Source organism: Aquarana catesbeiana, linkage group LG01, assembly GCF_042186555.1.
Source record: "Aquarana catesbeiana isolate 2022-GZ linkage group LG01, ASM4218655v1, whole genome shotgun sequence".
Classification (NCBI taxonomy): Eukaryota; Metazoa; Chordata; class Amphibia; order Anura; family Ranidae; genus Aquarana; species Aquarana catesbeiana.
The window spans coordinates 98,261,486-98,289,067 of record NC_133324.1 but is presented as its reverse complement, the minus strand read 5'-3'; the positions used below and the strand labels follow the sequence as shown (position 1 = coordinate 98,289,067).

Below are 27,582 nucleotides of genomic sequence, written 5' to 3'. Positions count from 1 at the left end.
ATACATATTGGCCTAAACTGATGAAGACATTTCCATTTTTTTTTTTATTGGGTTTGTTTGATAGCATAAAGTAAAATAAAATATTGGGATTTTTTTCAAAATTTTCATTTTTTTTTGTTTTTGTTTATAAAAATAAAAACCGCAGAGGTGATCAAATACCACCAAATGAAAGTTCTACTTGTGGGGAAAAAAAGGACATACATTTTATTTGTGTACAGCGTCGTACGACCGCGCAATTGTCGGGTACAGTAGCACAGTGCCGTATCGCAAAAAATGGCCTGGTCATGAAGATGGGTAAAGTGGTTAAATAACATGCAACTTATGCATGGGCATTAAAAAAAAAAAAATGCCATACGCTCCCAGCAACGTCATTTTTTTTGCCCGTATGCATGAGCCCCTAGATGTGGGTTTTTCCTAGATAGACATTTAGCAGGTAAAACAGCTCCCATTTTATTATGGTATCTCGTTATTTAGCTGTTTGTCTGCTTTGAATGCGCGATTTCTTCAGAATTGTGTTGACTTCAGGAAGGATGTGAAGCAACCGTGTGCTGATTTTACTAATGAGTCTCTGGGAAGGTTCACATCACAGGCAGAGCTGGGGGCTGATGCAACGCACAGCCTTCTTGGTACATCCCTGTCCCAGCAGAGAGCGAGTCTTCATACGTCAGAGGAGAGTCTGAATACATCACAAAAGAGTGTTCCTATAACCAAAAAGAGAGTCTTCTACAACAGACAAGAATCTTCATATAATAGAGGAGAGCCTTCATACAACAAGAGAAGAGTCTTCATACATCATTGGAGTCTTCAGATATCAGAGAAGCCTACACACTGCAGCATCTGTGCCAAGCACTCCAGCCTGTACTGCCAGTATGGGCTTCTTTAACCTCCAGCCCACCATGGTGTCCCTCATCCTCTCCGGGCTCCTTTCAGTACCGTCCGTCACCCCACATACAGCAGGTAAGTGCCCTCCAGACCAAAATCTTATCTTCCCTTACGCTCAGCTGTCCTTGAAGGACAGAAGGTGACTGATGCTGGGAAGGACATGAAGCGAGGTAACGTAAGCCTTTCAATTACCATAAACGACACACAAATGTATATGTTGTATGACCGGTTATGTCTCATTTATTACATTACATCTATTATACTAAAGGGGAAAAATGTGGTCAATGATGAGTTTCCTTTAAATGACATGTGCGTAGGTGAATTCTATATGTCTAGTCCTCTGTCTGTCTATTATCTGTCTGTCTGTCTGTCTGTCTGTCTGTCTGTCTGTCTATCTATCTATCTATCTATCTATCTATCTATCTATCTATCTATCTATCTATCTATCTATCTATCTATCTATCTATCTATCTATCTATGTATCTGTCCTTCCGTCACATTGCAGCTGCTGTGCTGTCTGCCATTCAGAAGCATACATCATGTATTACCAAGGGAATGTAATTATAGATCGACCAGCAGAAGGTTGATTGTCCAGTACACGGGGGGGAAGGGAGGATGGCGGAGTGTGTTCTTTTTTTAATAAAGGTACATTGAACCAGCAGACTTGTGTTTATTCAGGCAGCAAATCAGGTCTAAATGTCAACTCCCACCCAGAATGATATTTTAATTTTGGGTGAGCACTCGTGTGTTAAGTCACCCATCAGCTTCGTATTTCTAGGGGACCCCAGGGCTAAGATTCCCCTGTGTTCCTTTGTGCGTCCTTCCTCTCCCCCAAGGTCATACAATGTCAGTCTTTGTTATTAATCTGTTCTTCAAGTATGGGGAATCACCCAGGGAGAGTGACTTCAAGTGATTGTAAAGCTTCGATTTAATAAAAATAAATAATAACAAACATATCATATTTACCTCCACTGTGCAGTTCGTTTTGAACAGAGTTGCCCCCGAACCTGGTCTTCTGGGGTCCCTCAGCGGCTCTCACGGCTCCTCCTCTTATCAGATAACCCCCTAGGAGAAGCGCTCTCCCGGGGGGGTTACCTTGCAGGCACGCTCCCAAGTCCCCCCCCCCCAGCGCCCGCGTCTTTGGATTTAATTGACAGCAGCGGGAGCCAATGGTTGCGCTGCTATCAATCTATCCAATCAAGAGCCAAGAACCCCCGGACAAAGGGACAGAGTGTCTACGCCGTGGGAAATTCCAGGGCTCAGGTAAGTAAAATGGGGGGGGGGGCTGGGGGGCCGGTCACTGCCAGGTGTTTTTTCACCATAATGGATAGGATGCATTAAAGTGGAGGTCCGGCTGTTTAAAAAAAAAAGTCAGCAACTACAAACACTGTAGCTGCTGACTTTTAATAAGGGCACTTACCTGTCCAGCGAGCCCGCCATGTCGGCCCTCTGAGGCCCTCCATCGGATCAGGTGCCGGGGCCACCACCCTAACTAAGGGAAACAGGCAGTGGAGCCTTGCGGCTTCACTGCCCGTTTCCTACTGCGCATGCACGAGTCGCGCGCCGCTTTGTGACATGTCCCAGAAGACAACTGGGCAGCTCACCGAAGAGGAGGAAGTGAAGGAGCAGATTAAGAAGAGTGCCTAGCAACAGGCATTTCTGGTAAGTAAAAAAAATTTTTTTTTTCAAATTTTTTTAATATTTTTTTTTTGTAGAATGTTAATGTCATTTTTAATTGTAGGGTGGACCCCCGCTTTAAGGTGAAAAAACACGAGGGTTTACAACCCCTTTCATCATTTAGATGTTTTCCTTTATTTTCACCATGTGATCCTGCAGGTGACTCACTTCCTGTCCTAAGGTGACAACATTCGCTGATTGCACTGTATCTATAGAGCAGTATCGTTGTCGTCCTGGGCTGAATTCTTTTTTTGTATTACAAACACTCTCCCCATCTCCTTAAAGGAGTTGTAAAGGCAGAAGGTTTTTTATCTTAATGCATTAACCACTTCAGCCCCAGAAGATTTGGCTGCTCAATGACCAGGCCATTTTTTGCGATACGGCACTGCGTGCAACGCTGTACCCAAACAAATTTGATGTCCTTTTTTTCCCACAAATAGAGCTTTCTTTTGGTGGTATTTGATCATCTCTGCATTTTTAATGTTTTGCGCTATAAACAAAAAAAGAGCGACAATTTTGAAAAAAAAAAACACAATATTTTGTACCATAGGTGTGCGCAGCCTACTGCATTAGGGTGTGCACCTCAAAGCTCCAACACATATGAGTTTGACATATTTACTGGCCTCTTCCCCGCTCTCCATCCTGAAACAATGGGAGGAAGGGGGAGCAAGGGAACACATGGGAGACCCGGGCAACAGAAGGAAGAGGATCAGGGAAATGAGGGGTGGCGAGGGTGGCATATATTAGTACCAATCCCCTATATTTTCCTCCTGTGGCAGCTGAATGTTGACAAAAGGGAGAGGAGAAGCCTACTTTCAGCTGCTGCAGGAGGAAAATACAGATTGGTTTCACTAAATTCCACCCACGCCACCTCTCCTGTCAAGGTTCTGAGGATCGGCAAGGAAGGGTTGTGGTTTACCTGTCACCTGCCCACCATTGACAGGTTGCCAACCCCAGCATTAGGGTGTGCCCAGGCACACCTGGCACACCCCTTGCACACGCCTATGTTTTGTACTTTTTGCTATAATAAATATCCCCAATTTTTTTTTAAAAAAAAGCACATTTTCCTCAGTTTAAGCCGATATGTATTCTTCTACATATTTTTGGTAATAAAAATCGCAATAAGCGTATATTGATTGGTTTGCGTAAAAGTTACTGCATCTACAAAATAAGGGAAAGATTGTGTTCCCTGGTCCTGTGCTGATCACATGCACCCTCCCAAGAACAAAAAAAAAACTCTCGCAATACACACCTGAGTATGTGCAGAGTGACTCCAAAGGCTCGGTTCTATCAGCAGATGGATTGGGGACAGTGGAAGAAGGGGGGTATCAGAGAAGACAGGATCAAACAGCCTTTTTATACAATGCGGCGGATTAACCCCTTAGGTTCCACAGTGAGTATAACAAGTATGCTTTACTGCATATACACACTGATTTTACTGCTGTGAGTTTAGTAACACTTTACAGTTTCTTGACTGTTGCTTGGCAATTCAAAGTTTCAGCTCCCTCCACAAATTTTCTATAGGATTAAGGTCTGGAGACTGACTAGGCCACTCCATGACCTTAATGTGCTGCTTCTTGAGCCACTCCTTTGTTGCCTTTGCAGTATGTTTTGGGTCATTTTCATGCTGGAAGACCCATCCACGCCCCATCATCAGTGTTCCAGCTGAGGGAAGAAGGTTCTCATCCAAGATTTTACAAAACATGGCCCCTCCCATTGGCCCCTCAATGCATCAAAGTCAGCCTTTTTCTTTAGCAGAGAAACAGCCCCAAAGCATAATGTTTCCACCTCCATGTTTGACTGTAGGGATGGTGTTCTTAGGGTCATAGTCAGCATTTTTCTTCCTCCAAACAGTCGAGTTGAGTTAATGCCAAAGAGCTCAATTTTGGTCTCATCTGACCACAGAACTTTTTCCCAATCCTTCTCTGAATCATTCAGATGCTCACTGGCAAACTTCAGATGGGCCTCTACATGTGCCTTCTTGAGGAGGGGGACCTTGTGGGCACCGCAGGATTTCAATCCATGGTGGCGTATTGTGTTACCAATGGTTTGTTTGGTGACTGTGGTCCCAACTGCCTTGAGATCATTCACAAGCTCCCCCCATGTAGTTCTGAGCTGATCCCTCACTTTTGTTATGATCATCCTTACCCCTTGAGACAAAATCTTGCATGGAGCTCCAGACTGAGGGTGATTGATGGTTATTTTGTATTTCTTCCATTTGCGAATAATCGCTTCAAGAGTTGTCTCCTTCTCACCAAGCTTCTTGCTGATGATCTTGTAGCCCATTCCAGCTTTGTGTAGGTCTACAATCTTGTCCCTGATATCCTTTGACAGCTCTTTGGTCTTGCTCATGATGTTGAGGTTTGAATGGAAGAAAGAGATTCTGTGGACAGGTATCTTTAATGCACATAACGAGTTGTTGTTAGAAGCACCTTCTTAAAGGGGTTGTAAAGGAATTTTTTTTTTTTTTTTTAAATAACAAACATATTATACTTACCTCCTCTGTGCAGCTTGTTTTGCACAGAGTGACCCCGAACCTGGTCTTCTGGGGTCCCTCGGCAGCTGTTTCAGCTCCTCCCCGCAAGAACTAACCACCTTCATGCGAGCTCTCTCACGCATGGTGGTTAGTTCTTGCAGTCGCGCTCCCGTGATACAGCTGGCGGCTGTAGCCGCTCACTGCATCATTCCGTCATTGGATATGATTGACAGCAGCGCGAGCCAATGGCTGCGCTGCTTTCAATCCATCCACTCTAGCCAATCAACGGCCAGGCTGAGCGGCGAAGAGGACATCGGGGCGAGCGCAGCAGGTTTAGGGGCTCAGGTAAGTAAAACGGGGGTGCTGGGGGGGCCGGTATTGTCGGATGTTTTTTCACCTTAATGCATAGGATGCATTTACTCACTAAATTGCAACTCAATTTATAACATTTGTATCATGTGCTTCTTCTGGATTTTTGGTTGATATTCTCTCTCTATCAATTAAAATACACCTATGATAACTCTTATAGACCCTTCATTTCTTTGTAAGTGGGCAAACTTACAAAATCTGCAGGGGATCAAATGATTATTTTCGCCACTGTATAATATTATTTTCTATGTCAGTTAGACAGAAAATTAGATATACAGGTAAAAGCCAGTAAATTAGAATATTTTGAAAAACTTGATTTATTTCAGTAATTGCATTCAAAAGGTGTAACTTGTACATTATATTTATTCATTGCACACAGACTGATGCATTCAAATGTTTATTTCATTTAATTTTGATGATTTGAAGTGGCAACAAATGAAAATCCAAAATTCCGTGTGTCACAAAATTAGAATATTGTGTAAGGGTCAAGATTGTGAAAAAAAACCCATTCAAAAATGTGGGGGAGATTCACAAGGAGTGGACAGCTGCTGGAGTCAGAGCTTCAAGATGCACCACCAAGAGACGCTTGAAAGACATGGGTTTCAACTGCCGCATACCTCGTGTCAAGCCACTGTTGACCAAGAAACAGTGCGAAAAGCGTCTCACCTGGGCTAAGGAAAAAAAGAGCTGGACTGCTGCTGAGTGGTCCAAAGTCATGTTTTCTGACGAAAGCAAATTTTGCATTTCCTTTGGAAATCGAGGTCCCAGAGTCTGGAGGAAGACAGGAGAGGCACAGGATCCACATTGCCTGAAGTCTAGTGTAAAGTTTCCACCATCAGTGATGGTTTGGGGTGCCATGTCATCTGCTGGTGTCGGTCCACTCTGTTTCCTGAGATCCAGGGTCAACGCAGCCGTCTACCAGCAAGTTTTAGAGCACTTCATGCTTCCTGCTGCTGACCTGCTCTATGGAGATTTCAGGTTCCAACAGGACTTGGCGCCTGCACACAGCGCAAAATCTACCCGTGCCTGGTTTACGGACCATGGTATTTCTGTTCTAAATTGGCCAGCCAACTCCCCTGACCTTAGCCCCATAGAAAATCTGTGGGGTATTGTGAAAAGGAAGATGCAGAATGCCAGACCCAACAACGCAGAAGAGTTGAAGGCCACTATCAGAGCAACCTGGGCTCTCATAACACCTGAGCAGTGCCAGAAACTCATCGACTCCATGCCACGCCGCATTAATGCAGTAATTGAGGCAAAAGGAGCTCCAACCAAGTATTGAGTATTGTACATGCTCATATTTTTCATTTTCATACTTTTCAGTTGGCCAACATTTCTAAAAAATCCCTTTTTTGTATTAGCCTTAAGTAATATTCTAATTTTGTGACACACGGAATTTTGGATTTTCATTTGTTGCCACTTCAAATCATCAAAATTAAATGAAATAAACATTTGAATGCATCAGTCTGTGTGCAATGAATAAATATAATGTACAAGTTACACCTTTTGAATGCAATTACTGAAATAAATCAAGTTTTTCAAAATATTCTAATTTACTGGCTTTTACCTGTATACTGGATTTCTGCTAGTAGCAACAAGTATTTTTCTGTGGTTGCTAAAAATGTACTTACAAAAAAAAAAAAATAATAATAATTTAAAAAAGACGAATAGTGCAGCCACCACATCTGAGGACTGATAAGCTGCAATATATTACAATTTTGGGCCTAGATTCAGATATACGTTAATGTTCTATCACTTATATTTATTTTATGATAATCTATGTTGGTTACTCCCAATGAGTCTATGACCTAGGCAGAGATGGATTTGCAAACAGGTTTGGTTGGATTTGTCAAGTTCGGTTGGAGTTGGGCAGGTCTCAGTACAGACACTGTAGTGCAATCGCTACAGTTTGTCTGAAAAGTAAAACTCTGCTTGTCATAGGTGTGCTGAGAGTTGGGAAGATTCCCCTGCTCTGGTCTAGGATAGCAGGTAAGACCCCATCAGATTGATACAGATCATGTAAGGGAGATGAAATTGATACATTAAAGTGGTTATAAAGACTTACATATACCCAGTGAATTGACTGGCCTCAGATGAAACACCGAGATGAAACAAATCCTCCTACATAAGTTGTACCTGTCTATCTTCAGCCCTCTCTTCTCTACAGCCAAAGTCCAGAATTTATGCAGCTTGTCTGAGCATGCAAAAAGCATGGAGTAGGGACCTGAAGTTACACTTTGCAGAGCTCAGTAAGAGCTGATTGGAGGGAAGGAACACCCAGGAACAAAGCTAAGGCTTTCATTCACAGGCTGTGTGCTGGAGATCCCTCCCCGTCACCATTTTTCTCTTGGTGTCAGGAAAACTTGTCAGAAGTGTTTGATGCTGATAGCAAAGGAAGGAGGCAGCAGACAAAATTACACTCAGTGGTTTGGATTGAGACAAGAACACAGTATAGAGAGATATGCTTTGTTCATAGTTCATGTCAGAGGTTTACAACTAGTTGTAAACCTCTACCAGTAGTTGTAGACAACTATCCAAAGTTGGTGTACAAATGTATCTAATGCAGCAAATACAATGGTACATAAAGCAAACTATATTAGATACAATACTGTCCTGAAAGTAGTCCTTGGTATGCCAGCCCTCACAAATATCCAAAAATAGTCAAGCGTGTGTGGTAAATAGGTACTCGATAAAAAAATCTGGGGTCAGAATCAAGAGAGCCCTATAGTGTACCTGATGCATGGGGCTGAGCCTGGAGACGGACTTAAGAAAAGTTTGCTAAACATTGTTTACATTCTTTCAAAATTTACACCTTTATGCTAAATAGTGTTGTAAATTTACAAAACATTAACAAAAAAATATATATATATTCCTATGATGAAAATTTCAGTTTGAACTTCTATTTCTTTCGCCTCTTCTTCCCCTCAGAATATTACAGGAAAATAGAGCTGAACCAGGGAAAAAGTTCCATACCCTAAGTATAGAGGGGGGGGCTTACTCTGCTTCTACATGTACTGCGGTGTCAGTAAAATGTAGTGGAAGATAGAGAGGCCTGGATTTAAAAGAAGAAAGCATGCACGAAGGGCCGGCATGAGAGGGTTAAAAGTAGGGCTGGGGAAAAAATCTTGAATCGAGTTGAGAGGTCAAATCGATTCAAAATTTAAGCAAATCGATTTTTTTTTATTTTTTTTTTTCATCATGCCGGTCCTGGGGAGCTGCAGACAGGAGTTTTTAGGCGAGGCCACGGCTTCGGCCTAGTCCGTGGCTTTGGCCTAGCCTGCGAGGCCGGACGCCGCGGACTTGGCCGAAGCTGCGGCCTCACCTGAAAACTCCTGTCTGCAGCTCCCCAGGACCGGCGCTGACACCGCGCCGGTCCTGAGGAGCTGCGGGCAGGAAATTTTAGGTGAGACTGCGGCTTTGGCCTAGTCCGCGAGGCTGGACACCGCGGACTAGGCCGAAGCCGCGGCCTCGCCTAAAAACTCCTGCCTGCAGCTCCTTAGGACCTGCACGGTGTCAAAAAAAAACTCAATTCGAATCGTGAATCGAGTTTTTTTAAGAAAATCACAGATTTTTTTTTTGGAAAATCTCCCAGCCCTAGTTAAAAGGGGTTCAAATAGGGAGAGGGCTTCTGGTCAGTGGGAAGCATTCTTTTAAAAGTACTCACGTGATTTGTGGGGAGGACTGGAGAAGGTGGGGCTGCAGTAAGGGTATCTGTAGGAGGGTCTTGGAAGGTCTTGGGACAACGGCCCACCCTCCCGCCCTAACTGAGTTCCATGGCGAGTGGTGAATAGTTGGGGATTAAGGTTTTTTTGGAGGATTTTGTCGGGGTACAAGGTCCTCTTATGGGTTTTTTGGGTATAAAGAATATGTACATTGGAAGGGACCCATCCTGAATAAGGTTTCCATTATTATAGTTGGTGGTACCTGCATTAAAGGGGAAGCGCAACACATTAAGACAGTTATGGACTGTTCCATAGGAGCTGTTTCTGAAGACATGTTGGGAAGCGCAACATGTGTAGTTGTTTGTCTCCAAGTCAGTGTTTGTTGCAGCTGGAGGCCTAAAAATTTTCAGTGGTCACACAGGTACGAGTAGTTGATGTCCATAAGGACCTTGTGACTCCTGTTTTTGGCAGAATGTACTGGATGTTCATATGTTTATATGTTGATATGTCTATAAGTTATTTATAATTGTTTAATAAAAGGCTGCTATATGGCCATTGTACTCCATCCTGAGTCATGTGGTTATTCTTGGAAAAGGTTAGTGGAGGAGTGGTGGTTAAGCAGTTGGGAGAGCAAAGCATCTTTTATACCCTAGTCATGGGATAAAACAAATAATTTTACACATAGTGTAAAGCAAATAAGGTTATTCTGGTGGCAAGGGATGGGCAGGGGCAGATTCCCTAGATGTAGTGGTAAAGGGGACATCCACCTCATGTTCTAGATAGGTGGCTGGCAACCAGTGGGCTGTCACAGCATGCGTCAACATGCCCACATTGTGCATTTGCATTTACATTAAATCTGCAAGAAAACAAGTGATTGGCCAAACAAGCGCAGCACAGGATCAATACTAACCATGGGCAGCCAGAGCAAGAGGGCAGAGAATAGGTGTAGGGTGGTACATCCATTCTACATCATTGATTAGCCATAGAGGAGGGGGGCACAGTTCCACATTCTTGCTCTGGGTGCTTGACAAACCTGTCCCAGTACTAGGTGGTGGCATCCATGTGCTCTATATTTTTCTTTAGTGTAAGACCTGTGTGCTATCCGCTAACTGCACAGTCAGGTTTAAAAAAATAAACACTTGGAAAATGCATGGCAGCACGCATGCACCACACACACCAGCAAGTGTGCATTATGCATACCTTAACATGTCCACTGGTGTGAATGGGCCCTCAGAGGAGCTGTAGCTTTGTGATTTGTTCTTGGTACCAGAAACCCCAAGCCTACTAGCACTGGACTCCCATCATGAAGAGCATGCATCAGGTCCTATTGTATATATTCGTTTTTTCATTCCTTTCTTTTCAAAGGAAAAAGGCAGGAGTGTTGTTGAATATAATGATCCAAGCCATTTGTTGCTTTGAATTATTTTTAAGGCTAAGTTCAACTTTTTAAGAAAATAGACTGTGCAGTCTAGAGGCCCCAGTATATTAATTCAATACAGTGCAGTGCTGAAACATTGTCATTAGTTTAAAGGCCTTACCATTAGGCCAGGAGGGATATCCCCAAAGCCTGTCAGAAAAACTCTCACGGAGGTGATTGTAGCTATAAAATCGACCTGTCTTGTCCACATTTCGGGACATTCAGATTCAGCACTCAACAGGGACATTGCTCCCAGCATTCCAGGAGCTTCTGCATTTCAAATCTGCGCTTCCACATTCCAGATCCGTGCAGTGCGCTCTCATTTACCCTGTAGCAGCAGAGGAAGAGCACACTGCGTGTAAGGGTAGGTAGATGACACGTCCTCCATGCTCCCCTGATCATTGGGTGCCAAGTGTGGGTCACATAGGAGGCCTACCCTGGGTTGGGTTCTTCTGGCCTACGCTAGGCACTTCACACATGGGGTACATTTACTTAACAGAAAACAGGACTCTAATAAACTCTCCCAATGTATTATACACCACTACGGTCACTTGAGCATTTAGGAGGGACACACAGAGCCAATGCCCTCTCCATCTGTCTAACGTATAACCACACCCTTACTCCCAGTAATGGAATGGGGCCCCACTATGCACGTAATGCAACGACTCCATGGGGTTGATTTACCAAAGGCAAATAGACTGTGCACTTTGCTAAGCCCTCTGCAAGCCCTCTGCAAGAGCTTAGTAAATGAGGCAAGGCTTTGCTTTGCAAAGAGTACCCAATCACATGCAAGGAAAATTTAAAAAAAACAGCATTTTTGTGTGCTCATGATTGGATGACGGAAGTCAGCAGAGTTTCTGCTCATTTACTAAGCTCTGGAGCAACTGCACTTGCAGAGTGCATTTGCACTTTGCAAAGTGCACAGTCTTTTTCCTTTAGTAAATTAACCCCCATGTGTGCACTTCACTTAACGCTCCCTCTTCCGTACCTGTGTACAGCCTGAGGACCTCTGTGGTCCTGGCCTGCTCCTGTTGCTCTGGGAGACTGACCTGCTCACGGAGAGAGTGCTGAGAACAACTCCTCCTGCTAAAAAGCTGTTCTACCTATCACAAGTACACACTTACGAGAGGCTGCTAAAGAAACCTTTGTTACGCTTGGTAACCACTTGTATCTTCACACTGTATTACCTCTTGTACCGTTATCTTCATACCTTAATGTGCTTAGTGACCCAAGCTGTGGACTACTGTATATGTCTTGGTTACTTGCATTACACCCCTTGAATAACTTCACACCAGGCAAGGACAAAGTTTCAAAGTGCATAATGACATACAAAGGTAACAGTCCAACATTAAGTGCAGTCTTTGCCTATCATCCCTAGTCCCTAACTTCAGGCTAGTGGCTGCCCCAGCATACCTGCATAGGATAAGAGTCCATACTTGGCAGAGTCCATAGGAGGTTTCTTCAGGGAGGACTGTAAATCCCACCAATCTCCCCAGATAGCGGGAACTCCGATATCGGAATGACACTGGTGGCCTGGACTCTGGCGACAAACAATACATTTCCCTTGTCATGAGCCCCTTGGGTGCAAACCCCTGTTCCTTTTTTATCACACAGAACCAATGGGCCGGACACAGCAAAGCCCACCAATACAAAAACCCAGGACATAATTAACACTACCCTTCCCAACATGGGCAGCATTAACCTCTACCTGCCTACACACCAGGGCTTTTTTTCAGGGGGAACTTGGTGGAACTCAGTTCCACCACCTCTGGCTCAGACCCTTTGGTGCCTGCTCACCACAATCACTTGTAAACACAGAAGTCTGGTTTCTGTGTTTACAAGTGACAGCTCTGCACTCTGTGTGTAACTCCCATGAACATTGGACTCTGTATGTAATCCAATCCTGATATTTAATGCCCCTTTAAGACCCTTCTACTGTTTGTGAAATATGACCACACCCACTGTTTGATGTGATTTGGAGGGTGTGTGGGGGGAGGGGTTTGGGAGGGGTCGTGGTTGAGTTCCAGCACCTATTGTTTGAGAAAAAAAGCCCTGCTACACACACATGTGATTGTTTGGGAGCGTGTTCGCTCTTGGAAAACTGGGAATGAGCTCCTTGTAGGAGTGGTCAGGTTTTTGGGCAGGATGGGCTAACAACCACAGTATGACTTTTTGGGATGTCCCTCATGGCCTAATGGTAAGATTTTTAAACTGCACAGCTTTTTTTTAACACACTGGGGCCCCTACACTGTACTGCATAGTCTATTTATTTAAAAAGGTGAACTTGGCCTTTGTGCCAAAAACTCCAATTCACAGAGAATTAAAACAGAACAACTCTGCTGACGTAAGGGGAACCACACGCCCAACATGCAGCACGGATCTCAGGAAACCTCAGACTTGTCACATATATTGGAAACCTCAGACTTGCCACATATATTGGAACACATAAATTAGTCCGGGAAGTGGCTTGCAAAATAGAAAGTTTATTTGAAAATACACTCATACAGTGAGTATCAGATTAACACACTGAGACTTTTGAATTTGTTGAAAGGGAATCTAAACTCAAGAACAAAAAGTGAATATACTGCAGCTTACTGGTCCTTATGTTGTGGCTGCATTCATTTTACCTTGTTCCCTTTTTTTCACCTGGTAATCCTGCCTGTAACACACTTCCTACCCCAGGATGACAACTCTCAATGTACTGTAATGCCCCGTACACACGGTCGGATTTTCCGATGGAAAATGTCCGATCGGAGCGTGTTGTCGGAAATTCCGACCGTGTGTGGGCTCCATCGGACATTTTCCATCGAATTTTCCGACACACAAAGTTGGAGAGCAGGGGATAAAATTTTCCGACAACAAAATCCATTGTCGGAAATTCCGATCGTGTGTACACAAATCCGACGGACAAAGTGCCACGCATGCTCAGAATAAATAAAGAGATGAAAGCTATTGGCCACTGCCCCGTTTATAGTCCCGACGTACATGTTTTACGTCACCGCGTTTAAAACGATCGGATTTTCCGACAACTTTGTGTGACCGTGTGTATGCAAGACAAGTTTGAGCCAACATCCGTCGGAAAAAATCCTAGGATTTTGTTGTCGGAATGTCCGAACAAAGTCCGACCGTGTGTACGGGGCATATCTGTGGAGAAGCAGCATAGTCATCCTTGGACAGCCGCATCTTTAATTTGTGGAGAGTGTTGTGTTAGATCAGTGTTGCCAACCTACCAGATTGAAATTTACTGGCACAGACAAGTTTTTACTGACATTTCTAGAAGTTACAAAATTACAGTTTTAAGTGCAAATTTCAGTATTTAGGCTACAAACATGTACAATATGCAATGTGATTTAACCATTTCAGCTCCTAGAAGGTTTACCCCCACTTCATGACCAGGCCATTTTTTTGCGATACAGCACTGCGTTATTTTAACTGGCAATTGCACGGTCATGAAATGCTGTACCTAAACAAAATGTATGTCCTTTTTTTCCCCACAAATGGAACTTTCGTTTGGTGGCAATTGATCACCTCTGCAGTTTTTATTTTTTGCGCTATAAACAAAAAAAGACAATTTTTGAAAAAAAACAAAAAAAACAATATATTTTACTTTCTGCTATAAAACATATCCATTAAAAAAATGTAAAAAAATGGAATTTCTTCATTTAGGTCAATTCTGCTACATATTTTTGGTAAAAAAAAATCCCAATAAGCATATATATTGATTGAATATAAAATAAAAATCAGAACCACTAAGTAATCCTGAACCTAGCGCTCAATGTAAATGTGTAACCTGCACTTTCAGCCGCTATTATAAAATATAAAAACCAGTATAAAAATATATGCCTAATTATAAAAACAAAGCATTAACAGCGCTCTATATGAATAACAAACAATATTCAACAATATGATATCTCATGTAATGCAGTGGAAAAAATCTTTTCAGGTTTAGTATCACGATAATTAAGCCATGAGCGGCACCATTCACTGAAATGTCCGTCAATCTACTATCAGTTAACATAAATAAAGTGGTGTGAACAACCCACTCCTCCTTTTGACAGTTCAATGAAATGAAATGCATATAATCAAGGTGTTGTAGTATGCTTCTGATCCAAAAGAGATCTTATTCCGTGAATCAATAGCTGCTACACCTTCACCAATCCACCTCGTGCACACCCCCTTGTGTATCTGCTTACCGGAGGTAAGTATTAACTGGGCCTGTAGGTTCCTTCCTATTGTAAGTCTACAGCACTCTTACTGGAAGCTCAGCTCTCCTTACCAAGGATGATTCAATGAGGTGGATGTGTCATGTAAGACCGCCATTTTGTCACTGTACCGAAGCATCGGTGGTTGCTAGTGGACATTGAGTCTTCCATACCCGCCAATCAGCTCCCGCTGTTTCTAATCACGGTGGGAAGGGGACGCCGGCAGCCCCCATGCGTGCCCCAAACCCGGAAGTGAACCATCCCATACTAGGTATTATACAGCCGTATAGATATACAGTCAAGCGGTTAAGATATTAACCACGTAAGGACCAGAAGGATTTGCCCCTTAATGACCAGGCCATTTTTTGCGATTCAGCACTGTGTCGCTTTAACTGACAATTGCGCGATCGTGCGACGTTGTACCCAAACGCGCGACGTTCGTTTTTTCCCACAAATAGGGCTTTCTTTTGGCGGTATTTGATCACCTCTGCGGTTTTTATTTTTTGCGCTATAAACAAAAAAAAAAGGCAGGCAATTTTTTAAAAAAATTCTATTTTTTACTTTTTGCTATAATAAATATTACATTTTTTAAAAAATGTCTTCATCAGTTTAGACTAATATATATTGTTCTACATATTTTTGGTAAAAAAAAAAAAAATCGCAATAAGCATATATTGATTGGATTGCGCAAAAGTTATAGCGTCTACAGAATAGGTGATAGATTTATGGCATTATTTTCGCCGCCATTACTAGTGAAAAAAATAATAATAATAAAAATGCAATAAATCTATCCCCTATTTTGTAGACACTAAAACTTTTGCACACACCAATCAATATACGCTTATTGCGATTTTCATTACCAAAAATATGTAGTAGAATACATACAAAATTGGGGATTTATTTATTTATTATAGCAAAAAATACAAAATATTGTTTTTTTTTAAATTGTCACTAAACTATTACTAAAATTTTGTTTATAGCGCAAAAAAATAAAAACCACAGAGATGATCAAATACCACCAAAAGAAAGCTCTATTTGTGGGAAAAAAAAGGACGTCAAAGCAACACAGTGTGGTATCGCAAAAAATGGCCTGGTCATTGAGCAGCCAAATCTTCCAGGGCTGAAGTGGTTATATGTCAGTATTACATTGTATATCAATGTATGTTGTTGTCATTCAGGTGCTTATCTAATAGTTTTTTGAAACTATCGATGCTCCCCGCTGAGACCACCGCCTGTGGAAGGGAATTCCACATCCTTGCCGCTCTTACAGTAAAGAACCCTCTACGCAGTTTAAGGTTAAACCTCTTTTCTTCTAATTTTAATGAGTGGTCACGTGTCTTATTAAACTCCCTTCCACAAAAAAGTTTTATCCCTATTGTGGGGTCACCAGTACGGTATTTGTGAATTGAAATCATATCCCCTCTCAAGTGTCTCTTCTCCAGAGAGAATAAGTTCAGTGCTCGCAACCTTTCCTCATAACTAAGATCCTCCAGACCCTTTATTAGCTTTGTTGCCCTTCTTTGTATTCGCTCCATTTCCAGTAAATCCTTCCTGAGGACTGCTGCCCACAACTAGACAGCATAATCTAGGTGCAGCTGGACCAGAGTCTTGTAGAGTGGGAGAATTATCGTTTTATCTCTGGAGTTGATCCCCTTTTTAATGCATGCCAATATTCTGTTTGCTTTGTTAGCAGCAGCTTGGCATTGCATGCCATTGCTGAGCCTATCATCTACTAGGACCTCCAGGTCCTTTTCCATCCTAGATTTCCCCAGAGGTTCTCCCCCCAGTGTATAGATTGCATTCATATCTTTGCCAACCAAATGCAATATTTTAAATCTTTCTACATTAAACCTCATTTGCCATGTAGTTTTTCCACCCCATTAATTTGCTCAGATCTTTATGAACAAATTAAATAGGATTGGTCCCAGCATAGAACCCTGGAGGACTCCACTACCCACTCCTGACCATTCTGAGTACTCCCCATTTATCACCACCCTCTGAACTCTCCCTTGTAGCCAGTTTTCAATCCATGTACTCACCCTATGGTCCATGCCAACAGACCTTATTTTGTACATAAACATTTATGGGGAACTGTGTCAAATGCTTTTGCAAAGTCCAGATACACCACGTCTACGGGCCTTCCTTTATCTATGGTACTTTTAATACCAGATCCAATATCATTTATAAAGTTATTAAAAAGTAAGGGTCCCAGCACTGAACCTTGGGGTACACCACTGATAACCTTAGACCATTCAGAGTAAGAATCGTTAACCACTACTCTCTGAATACTGTATTTTAGCCAGTTTTCTATCCATTTACAAATTGGCCTTTCCAAGCCTGTAGACTTTACCTTATACATGAGCCATGTGTGGGGAACTGTGTCAAACACTTTTGCAAAATCTAAGTATACCACGTCTACAGCCACTCCACTGTCCAAGGTTTGACTTACCTCCTCATAAAAAGAAATCAGGTTTCTTTGACAACTTCTGTCTTTCATGAATCCATGCTGCCTGTTGCTTAAAATATTTTTTCCAGCAAAAACTGGTCTATGTGGTCTTTTATTAAACTCTTCAGTATCTTCCCGACTATAGAAGTTAACCTAACAGGTCTACAGTTACTTGGCAAAGACTTTGATCCCTTTTTACATTGATCCCTTTTTATCTTTTGATCCCTGCGCCAATCCAGTGGTACCATTCCATTTGATGAGATCAGTGTTTTTTTAACCCTCACCTCTTCTCCCAGATCATCCTTGCTGCCTAAAAACTCTTCTCCCAAGCACATTCCATTCACACCTGAGCGTAGTGGAAATGCGCGTTCCTGCTCGCTTTTTCACAAGTAAACACACGTTGTGCATAAGTCACTTGAATGGGCTGCACTATGCATGACAAATGACCCAAAGTAGCTCAAGAATCTTTTGCGTCACAGAGCGTTTTGTTCAGTTCGCATATTGGTGCGTTTGTAATGTGTTTTGTCACGTGGCAAAAGATGCATCTGCTAACCGTGATTGGGGTGTCATTACCAATTAGGCTGCATTCACATCTGAGCATTTCTGAATGCGCAGCAACCTGCACAGAAAACACAAGGTTTGCTGCATGTTTCAGAAACATGCTGCAAAGGAGCATCGGGCGTGTGTCAACATAATGGCATTCTGACCACGATTGGGGGTGCCGGGGGTGGAGCGGGCACGGAGATCCTGAAAACAAGATGAGATGGGCCACATACTGGCAGCTCCCATGGCTCGGGCTGGACGGGATGGGTCGGGAGCAACTCCCCGCAGCCCACTCCAGTTACTCCCCCACATAGGCTGGCACATCCCTTGACTATTATAGGTTGAGGCATGCAAACACAAGCATATTGCTTGCCTTTAGTAGTTATTCCCTTTCCCCCCTGACCTAAATCCTATTGGTTTGTTTCTCTTTCCCCCTCTATATCACTATCCCAGTTTAAGCTGCACTCCTCCCAATAAAGGAACTAATTGTACTGCCTCACCGTAGAGGCCACTTGTAACTCTTCTGCAGCTAAATCCCTTCCCCAGACCCGTTCCCCCCCCCCTTTTTTTTTTTTAACCCTGGTTGAGAATGGACGGCCTGAAAATATACTCAATAAATGCGAAGGGCCTCAACACGCCAGAGAAATGGCGTATGTTGATGAATTACTTAAAACGAGCTCGGGCTGATATAGCTTTAATTCAAGAAAGTCATTTTAAAAAGGACCGGTTGCCAGTCCTCAAAAATAGATTCTTCCCTCTAACCTATCCTTCTACCAACAAAACTAAATCTGGAGGGACTTCTATCCTCCTATCCAGCAAAATACAATGGACCCCTCGCGATTCTATGATAGACGCAGAGGGATGATTTGCGTTTATTAAGGGTCTTATAGGAGATGGGCAATTGACATTAGCGACCATATATGCCCTGAACGACTGTCAGGATACTTTTATGCGACACACTCTAATCTAAACTGTCTAATTTTCAAGAAGTCCAACTGATTTTGGGGGGAGATTTAATGTTCCTCTAGCTCCTAATGTAGACACCTCCTCAGGATCATCCTCTTTACCGATAAGGGCCCGAAAACGAATCACCAAAATTTTACACGAAACACAGTTGATCGACTTGTGGCGCCTCCAACATCCGGGTGAAAGAGACTATACGTTCTATTCCCCTCCGCACAAACTATATACAAGAATAGACTACTTCCTTATACCCCACGGCCAGCTACACACTGTTAAAGACTCGATTATAGGCCAAAGGACATGGTCGGACCATGCTCCTATAACATTGACCTACGCGCTATCAAATAACCCCTCTCATAGGACTCACCTCTGGCGTTTAAATGAAAGCCTCCTACAGAGACCAGAAGTCCTGGAGGAAGTAAATAGAGAACTGAAATTTTACTTTCAAACTAACACAACAGTAGACTGCACTCCGGGAGCGGTATGGGAGGCACACAAGGTGGTTATCAGGGGTATCTTCATAAAACACGGCGCACATATTAAAAGAGAGAACAGAAAACAATTAGAATTACTCCTCGCCAAACTTCATACCACTGAGTCACAACATAAAAACTCCCCTGACCCTTTAGTGGAGGCTGAACTTACCTCCCTCCGCAATCAAATCAACGACCTCCTTGGCTATAAGGCTAAAGCAGCGCTACAAAAATGTTGTTTCATAGCTTATGAATCGGGAGACAAATATGGGCAAATTCTCGCCAGAGCGATCAAAGATATTAAGATGCAAGCCTACATCCCCCATATTAAGGCGGGAACGGATAAAAAGGTCAGCTTACCACATCAAATAGCTAACACCTTTAACCACTTCAGTCCCGGACCATTTGGCTTGCCAAAGACCAGAGCGTTTTTTGCGATTCGGCACTGCGTCCCTTTAACTGACAATTGCGCGGTCGTGCGATGTGGCTCCCAAACAAAATTGACATCCTTTTTTCCCCACAAATAGAGATTTCTTTTGGTGGCATTTGATCACCTCTGCGGTTTTTATTTTTTGCGCTATAAACAAAAAAAGAGCGACAATTTTGAAAAAAACGCAATATGTTTTACTTTTTGCTATAATAAATATACCCATAAAATATATAACAACACATTTTTTTTCCTCAGTTTAGGCCGATACGTATTCTTCTACATATTTTTGGTAAAAAAAAAATCGCAATAAGTGTTTATTGATGTGTTTGCGCAAAATTTATTACGTCTACAAAATAGGGGATAGTTTTATGGCATTTTTATTAATAAATGATTTTTTACATCAACTATTTTTATACAAATTCTCTGCTGCTAAAAAACCCCTGGGGAAACTTCCTATTTTTTGTATACATTTGAGTTATGCAGCTTTGGGGGCTCCCACATTGTGTTTTCCCTTCTATACTTTTATTAATCATTTTTTTTTTTTTTTTACTAGTAATGGCAGCGATCTGTGATTTTTATCGTGACTGTGACATTATGGCGGACAGATCGGACACTTTTGCCGCTATTTTGGGACCATTCACATTTATACAGCGATCAGTGCACTTAAAAATACACTGATTACTGTGTAAATGTGACTGGCAGTGAAGGGGTTAACCAGTAGGGGGCGCTGCAGAGGTTAAGTGTGTCCTAGGGAGTGATTCAAACTCTGGGGGGAGGGGCTACGTGTGATACGACACTGATCACCGCTCCCGATCACAGGAATCGGTGATCAGTGTCCTGTCACCAGGAAGAATGGGGAAATGCTTGTTTATATCAGCATTTCCCCGTACTTCCTCTCACGGAGCTCGCAGCGATTGCGCGCATGCCCACAATGCCGCATCTTAAAGGACAACTTACAGGCACGTTAATATGCCTGTACGTGCCCTTCTGCCGACGTATATCGGCGTGAGCCAGTCAGCAAGGGGTTAAGGAATATTATGAAACCCTTTACAATTTACCAGCCCCACCGTGAGCGCAACCCCTGATGGAGGCCTATTTATCCTCCTGCCAGATCCCTACACTGACATCGGAAAGTATAGCTGACTTAGAGACCCTGATAACGCCAGAAAAACTGGAACTAGCACTTTCCTCGACTAAGCCAGGTAAAGCCCCTGGCCCAGATGGCCTTACCCTTCAATACTACAGAACATTACTCCCGTCCCTTAGCCCCCATATGGTAACCTTCTTTATTGAAATAGGGAACACGGCAGCCTTCTCCAGTGATACTATGCGGGCACATATTACGGTCATCCCAAAGGATGGCAAAGATCCCTTAGTTTGCAGCAGCTACAGGCCGATTTCCCTTTTAAACATAGATCTTAAGCTGTTTACCAAGATTTTAGCGACCCGACTAGCCCATCATCTACAAACTCTGATCCACTTAGATCAAGTTGGCTTTATCCCCACTAGGGAATCTAGAGACAATACAATTAAAGTACTGAATCTAATACATGTAGCCAATCAGACCCATGCGCTCTCAGTCTTCATAAATACTGACGCAGAAAAAGCCTTTGACAGGGTTAATTGGGATTATATGTTCACAGTCCTTCGATATATAGGGCTAGGGGAAACGATGATTAGATGGATCATCCAAATATACTCTACCTCTACTGCACAAGTTAAAGTGAATTGAATTCTTTCAGACCCCCTCCCAATTACGAACGTGACTAGACAAGGCTGCCCACTGTCTCTCCTCCTTTTTGCCCTATCATTGGAGCCATTCTTATGTAAAATCAGGAATAACCCAGACATCCAAGGCCTAGTGGTTAGAGATACCCAGTACAAGGTCTCCGCATACCCAGACGATTTGCTATTTTCCCTTTCTAATCCAACAATCTCCCTCCCAAACCTCCTCAGAGAATTTGACGAATACGGAAACATATCCAATATTAAAATTAATTACAATAAGTATAGAGATACCGCAATGCAAGCACTTTGCTCCAGCTTCAACTTTAAGTGGACATCTTCAGCTCTGACATACCTGAGCACTTCTGTCCCAGCTAATATAAACCATACCTTTAATTTGAATTCCCCCCCCCCCTTAATAACTAAAACCCGGACCCTACTAGAATCATGGCATAAGGGCCTCCATTCCTGGTTCGGCAGATGTAATCTTATTAATCTTATTAAGATGTGCATCTTACCCAAATTCCTTTATCTATTACAGACACTCTCAATCGCGATCCCCATATCATTCTTCAGACAGGTACACAGTCAATTTAACAGATTCATATGGGAAAATAAGAAACCGAGATTACCTCGTACCCTACTCTCCTTACCTAAGATTAATGGAGGTCTAGCTGTCCCAGACGTGAAGAAATACTACCAAGCTGTACATCTAGGTAGAATTATAGACTGGTGCCGTGATCAAGATCTGAAACTGTGGATGCACCTGGAACAAGCTCAAGCGCAGGTGCCCTTGCAAGGAGCTGTTCGGTGTTATTAACATCTTGCAGCAAGTGTAAAGAGACACCCACTGATAGGGACGACACTCCGTGTAGGGTCACAAACCTGTCTCACGCAGTCACTATCCACACCTAACTCTCTGCTATACCCCATTATAGGGAACCCGCAATTTCTTCCTGGACTGCATTAAGAATGCATTAACTAAATAAATCGCACGCAAGCATGACACTTCCTGATAAATTACTCTTGGCCCTCCGTAGAGACACTAAGCAAATAAACGGGTCCCTTTAAACTACCATTCTGGACTGTCATTCAACTAAGACATTTTCTTACATCTATACCTAATTCGCAAGGGTTTGCCAAACCCTTAACTATGTTTGAGGCCTACTGCTCAGCAGACGGTACACTCCTGAGAACGCTGTCCGCAATGTATAACCTCCTAATTGCCCCGACGGATAACACACACCTGACCTTCCTGAGCAAGTGGAAGAGGGATTTGAACTGTACATTTACTTCGAACCAGACTCAACGTATCATAACGTTTGCCCTAAAATCCTTTATCTGCACAAAAGTACAGGAAACCAATTATAAGCTCCTAACAAGGTGGTATTTAACCCCTCAAGCTTTACATACTACCCGAACACCTCAGCACTTTGCTGGAGATGTCGGGTGGAAAGGGGTACGTTGTTGCATATATTTTGGTCCTGTTCGAAGCTATCCTATTTCTGGTCAGAACAACTATCCAGAAGTTTACCGAATATAACATCCCAGACGACCTGGCCTTTTTCCTTTTGCATGTAAACACAGTATCAGCTAAAAGATACAAAAAGTCTGTTGTACGCCACTTAGTAAATGCTGCTAAATCCTGTATCCCACTTCAATGGAAAACTCCCCCAACGGTGGCGAGTTGGATCCGAAGGGTAGAGGACATTAGTAAAATGGAAGACCTGGTGCTCACTGCGAGACATCAACAGGAAAAATATAAAAAGACATGGGCACTTTGGCACCAATTCATTCTCTCTTCGGAGGGCATTGCCCTTAGAACTTCTTGATGAGGTCAATACCCCAGCGAACGCGGACTCCAGGACCGTCCTGAATCAACCAGGGCCCTCCAATATTCTGCATCCCTGCAACCCACCCCTGTACCCCCCTTTTCCCCTTTGTTTCCCCTCCTTCCTATCCCTTATGTGTTACCTCACCTCCTTTCTGCCGCCCCCCCCCCCCCCCCCCATCTCGGGCAATGAAGTTCCGCCTGGGTAGGATGGGGGATGGGGGAGGAGGCGGAGGATGACTGAAGCTTTCCTTCATCTACCACCTCCTATTGGAGGATTTTCTGATGAGGGGGGGCTTCAGCCTCTCAGCGGTTAGCTGGGAAATATTTGTCACTTGATATATAAAAAAAGTGCCCGGTATTGAAGAGGTTAAAATAACTACAAGGGTATTTATTTCGTATGTGTGACTGTAATTTTCAAATCCTATTAGAGCTGAAAGTGTAATTAAAAAAAAAAAAAGATGTTTATCTTGGAGTGTTAGCTTTGTGAATTTAATCAATGTCATGTTCCTTTCCCGGAGATGTGCTTGAATTTTTCTGCAGCTGCATTGTTTAATTCTTACAGCATATAATATGTACACACACCCACACAAACACATCAGCAAGGGTGGCATGCTCCCACAATGTCAGCAATATCCTTTCATTTAAAGTAGTGTGGGGAAGCATATTTTGAGAACAGATTGTACCAGCTGCTAGCACAGGAGGTCACGTTGAAGCAGAATGTTCTATATACCTGTCCATGATGATTGCGATTGTGATGTGCAGACGGCTACAAGCAGGGATGGGTGCTGACCACCAAGAGTACTGCTAGACATGGATTGAGAATAATCACCAGTAGGCCAGGTACATTCCAGTAGTTACCATTTCTGGTAGTCATCATTGTCAAATGTGTTTTAGATGTTCTTCTTTCTGTAAAATAATAACTCTGTCATCTGTATAGTTTTTTTTTTTTTTAAATGATACACAAATGTTTATCCCCAGCCAAAACTTTCATTTGCAGAAGGGTTAGAAGAACGACTCTTGTGTTTTTAGATGAAGTAGGCACCCCACTTATACAAACTAAAATGAGAATTAATTAGAATTTATCATAAGAAGAAAACACATTTCAACCATTCGAGCTAAGCTAGAGCAAAAATAAGCCTCACATACATTAACCCTGAAGAAGGGGGACCTTTGGAACACCTGAAACATGTTGTATTCGCTTGGTGAATTTAAATAAATTCTTATGCTGGACTTGACATGTGTTCCCTACCTAGTCTACATGTCTTCAAGAGTCCTAGAGAAAAAAAGGATGCCAGTAAACTCCCATATAAAAACCATCACTGTATAGGGCATATAGATTAAAATGATATTAAAGGATATTTTTTAAATCTATTTCAAATTCTGCCGAATTACCTTAAAAGGGGGTAGGCAACCTTTGAGGTGGAGATCTACCTGAACAACATCAGGAGGGTTCAGCGGCCTTTAAAAAAAATAAATAATTGACTAGCAAGGCCTAACTAAATGGTAAGGATGACACGAGGAAAATGTAGAAAAATATAAAAAAACAAATGTCACTGTAAAAATATAAACTTAGCCTACCTTTCAGCAAGCAACTCATTCACTTTCATTCACAATTTTTTCGTATTTGGAAAGTAATTGGACAGTGTATAGAGGTCAGTAATAGGTAGGACAGTGTATAGAGGTCAGTAATAGGTAGGACAATGTATAGAGGTCAGTAATAGGTAGGACAGTGTATAGAGGTCAGTAATAGGTAGGGTAGTGTATAGAGGTCAGTAATAGGTAGGACAGTGTATAGAGGTCAGTAATAGGTAGTACAGTGTATAGAAGTCAGTAATAGGTAGGATAGTGTATAGAGGTCAGTAATAGGTAGGACAGTTTATAGAGGTCAGTAATAGGTAGGGTAGTGTATAGAAGTCAGTAAAAGGTAGGACAGTGTATAGAGGTCAGTAATAGGTAGGACAGTGTATAGAGGTCAGTAATATATAGGACAGTGTATAGAGGTCAGTAATAAGTAGGGTAGTGTATAGAGGTCAGTAATAGGTAGGGTAGCGTATAGTCAGTAATAGGTAGGGCAGTGTACAGAGGTCAGTAATATGTAGAGCGGTGTGCAGGTCAGTGTATAGAGGTCAGTAACAGGTAGAATAGTGTATAGAGGTCAGTAATATGTAGAGCGGTGTGCAGGTCAGTGTATAGAGGTCAGTAATAGGTAGGATAGTGTATAGAGGTCAGTAATAGGTAGGGCAGTGTACAGAGGTCAGTAATCGGTAGGGCAGTGTACAGAGGTCAGTAATAGGTAGGGTGGTGTGCAGGTTGGTGTATAGTGATCAGTAATAGGTAAGGCGGTGTGCAGGTTGGTGTAGAGAGGTCAGTAGTAGGTAGGGTGGTGTGCAGGTTGGTGTATAGAGGTCAGTAGTAGGTAGGGTGGTGTGCAGGTTGGTGTATAGAGGTCAGTAATAGGTAGGGTGGTGTGCAGGTTGGTGTATAGAGGTCAGTAATAGGTAGGGCGTGCAGTGTGCAGGTTGGTGTATAGAGGTCAGTAATAGGTAAAGCGTAGTGCAGGTTGGTGTATAGTGATCAGTAATAGGTAAGGCGGTGTGCAGGTTGGTGTATAGAGGTCAGTAATAGGTAGGATGGTGTGCAGGTTGGTGTATAGAGGTCAGTAATAGGTAAGTCATTATGCAGGTTGGTGTCTAGAGGTCAGTAATAGGTAGGGGGGTGAGTGGCTCAGTGTATAGCGGTCAATAATAGGTAGGGCAGTGTATTGAGGTCAGTAATATGTAGGGCGGGGTGTAGAGATCAGTAATAGGTAGGGCGGTGTATAGAGGTCAGCAATAGGTAGGGTAGTGTATAGAGGTCAGTAATCGGTAAAGCAGTGTACAGAGGTCAGTAATAGGTAGGGCAGTGTGCAGATGTCAGTAATATGTAGAGCGGTGTGCAGGTCAGTGTATAGAGGTCAGTAATAGGTAGGATAGTGTATAGAGGTCAGTAATAGGTAGGGCAGTGTACAGAGGTCAGTAATAGGTAGGGCAGTGTACAGAGGTCAGTAATAGGTAGGGTGGTGTGCAGGTTGGTGTATAGAGGTCAGTAATAGGTAGGATGGTGTGCAGGTTGGTGTATAGAGGTCAGTAATAGGTAGGGCGTGCGGTGTGCAGGTTGGTGTATAGTGATCAGTAATAGGTAAGGCGTTGTGCAGGTTGGTGTATAGTGATCAGTAATAGGTAAGGCATTGTGCAGGTTGGTGTCTAGAGGTCAGTAATAGGTAGGGGGGTGAGCGGCTCAGTGTATAGCGGTCAATAATAGGTAGGGCAGTGTATTGAGGTCAGTAATATGTAGGGCGGGGTGTAGAGATCAGTAATAGGTAGGGCGGTGTATAGAGGTCAGCAATAGGTAGGGTAGTGTATAGAGGTCAGTAATCGGTAAAGCAGTGTGCAGAGGTCAGTAATAGGTAGGACAGTGTATAGAGGTCAGTAATAGGTAGGGCGGTGTGCAGGTTGGTGTATAGAGGTCAGTAATAGGTAGGGGGGTGTGCAGGTCGGGTGTATAGAGGTCAGTAATAGGTAGGCGGGTGTGCAGGTAGGCGTGTAAAGGTCAATAATAGGTAAGGCAGTGTATTGAGGTCAGTAATATGTAGGGCGGTGTGGAGAGATCAGTAATAGGTAGGGCAAAGTACAGGAGTCAGCCGTTTGTAGGGTAGATTATAGGGGTCAGTATGGAAAAGGACAGGGTCAGTAGAACAGGGTACAGGGGTCTGTAGAGCAGTGGACGGTGTCAGTAGGGCAGTTGTAAGTGTCAGTCATTAGGGCAGTGAATGGTGACAGTAGGGCAGAGGATGGTGTCAGTTAGTAGGGCAGTAAATGGTGTCAGTTAGACCCCTTTCACACTGGGGCGCTTTGCAGGCGCTACAGCGCTAAAAATAGCGCCTGCAAAGTGCCCTGAAAGTGCCGCTGCTTTGTCTCCAATGTGAAAGCCCCGAGGGCTTTCACACTGGAGTGGTGCTTTAGCAGGACAGGAAAAAAAGTCCTGCTAGCAGCATCTTTGGAGCTGTGAAGGAGCAGTGTATACACCGCTCCTTCATCGCTCCTGCCCATTGAAATCAATGGGGCACCGCGGCTATACTGCTGGCAAATCGCCTCTGTAGAAGCGCTTTGCGGTGGTTTTTAACCCTTTCTCGGCCGCTGGCGGGGGTTAAAACCGTCCCGCTAGCGGCCGAATACCGCCGATAAAACGACAGTAAAGCCCTGCTAAAAATAGCGGCGCTTTACCGCCGACGCACCTCCCGCCCCAGTGTGAAAGGGGCCTTAGTAGGGCAGAGGATGGTGTCAGTTAGGAAGGCAGTGGATGGTGACAGTAGTGCAGAGGATGGTGTCAGTAGGGCAGAGGATGGTGTCAGTAGGGCAGTAGATGGTGTCAATTAGTAGAGCAGCGGGTGGTGTCAGTTAGTAGAGCAGTGCACAGTGTCAGTTAGTGGGGCAGTGGTTGGTGT

The 27,582-nt window shown here is 43.2% G+C and overlaps 1 protein-coding gene across 2 annotated transcripts in view; it reads left to right on the top strand.

The window, feature by feature from the left end:
* The first annotated feature begins 484 nt into the window (after positions 1-484).
* Positions 485-27,582, top strand: part of EMB (embigin) — a 71,550-nt gene continuing 44,452 nt past the window's right edge. The window contains exon 1 of one of the 2 annotated variants that reach the window (XM_073622169.1): positions 485-957. In XM_073622169.1, the coding sequence (XP_073478270.1) occupies positions 870-957 (88 nt within the window). In that variant the 5' untranslated portion in view covers positions 485-869. Of the gene's footprint in view, positions 958-1,027; positions 1,053-27,582 lie in introns of those variants that run through there. The other variant, XM_073622180.1, reaches the window with a different exon arrangement.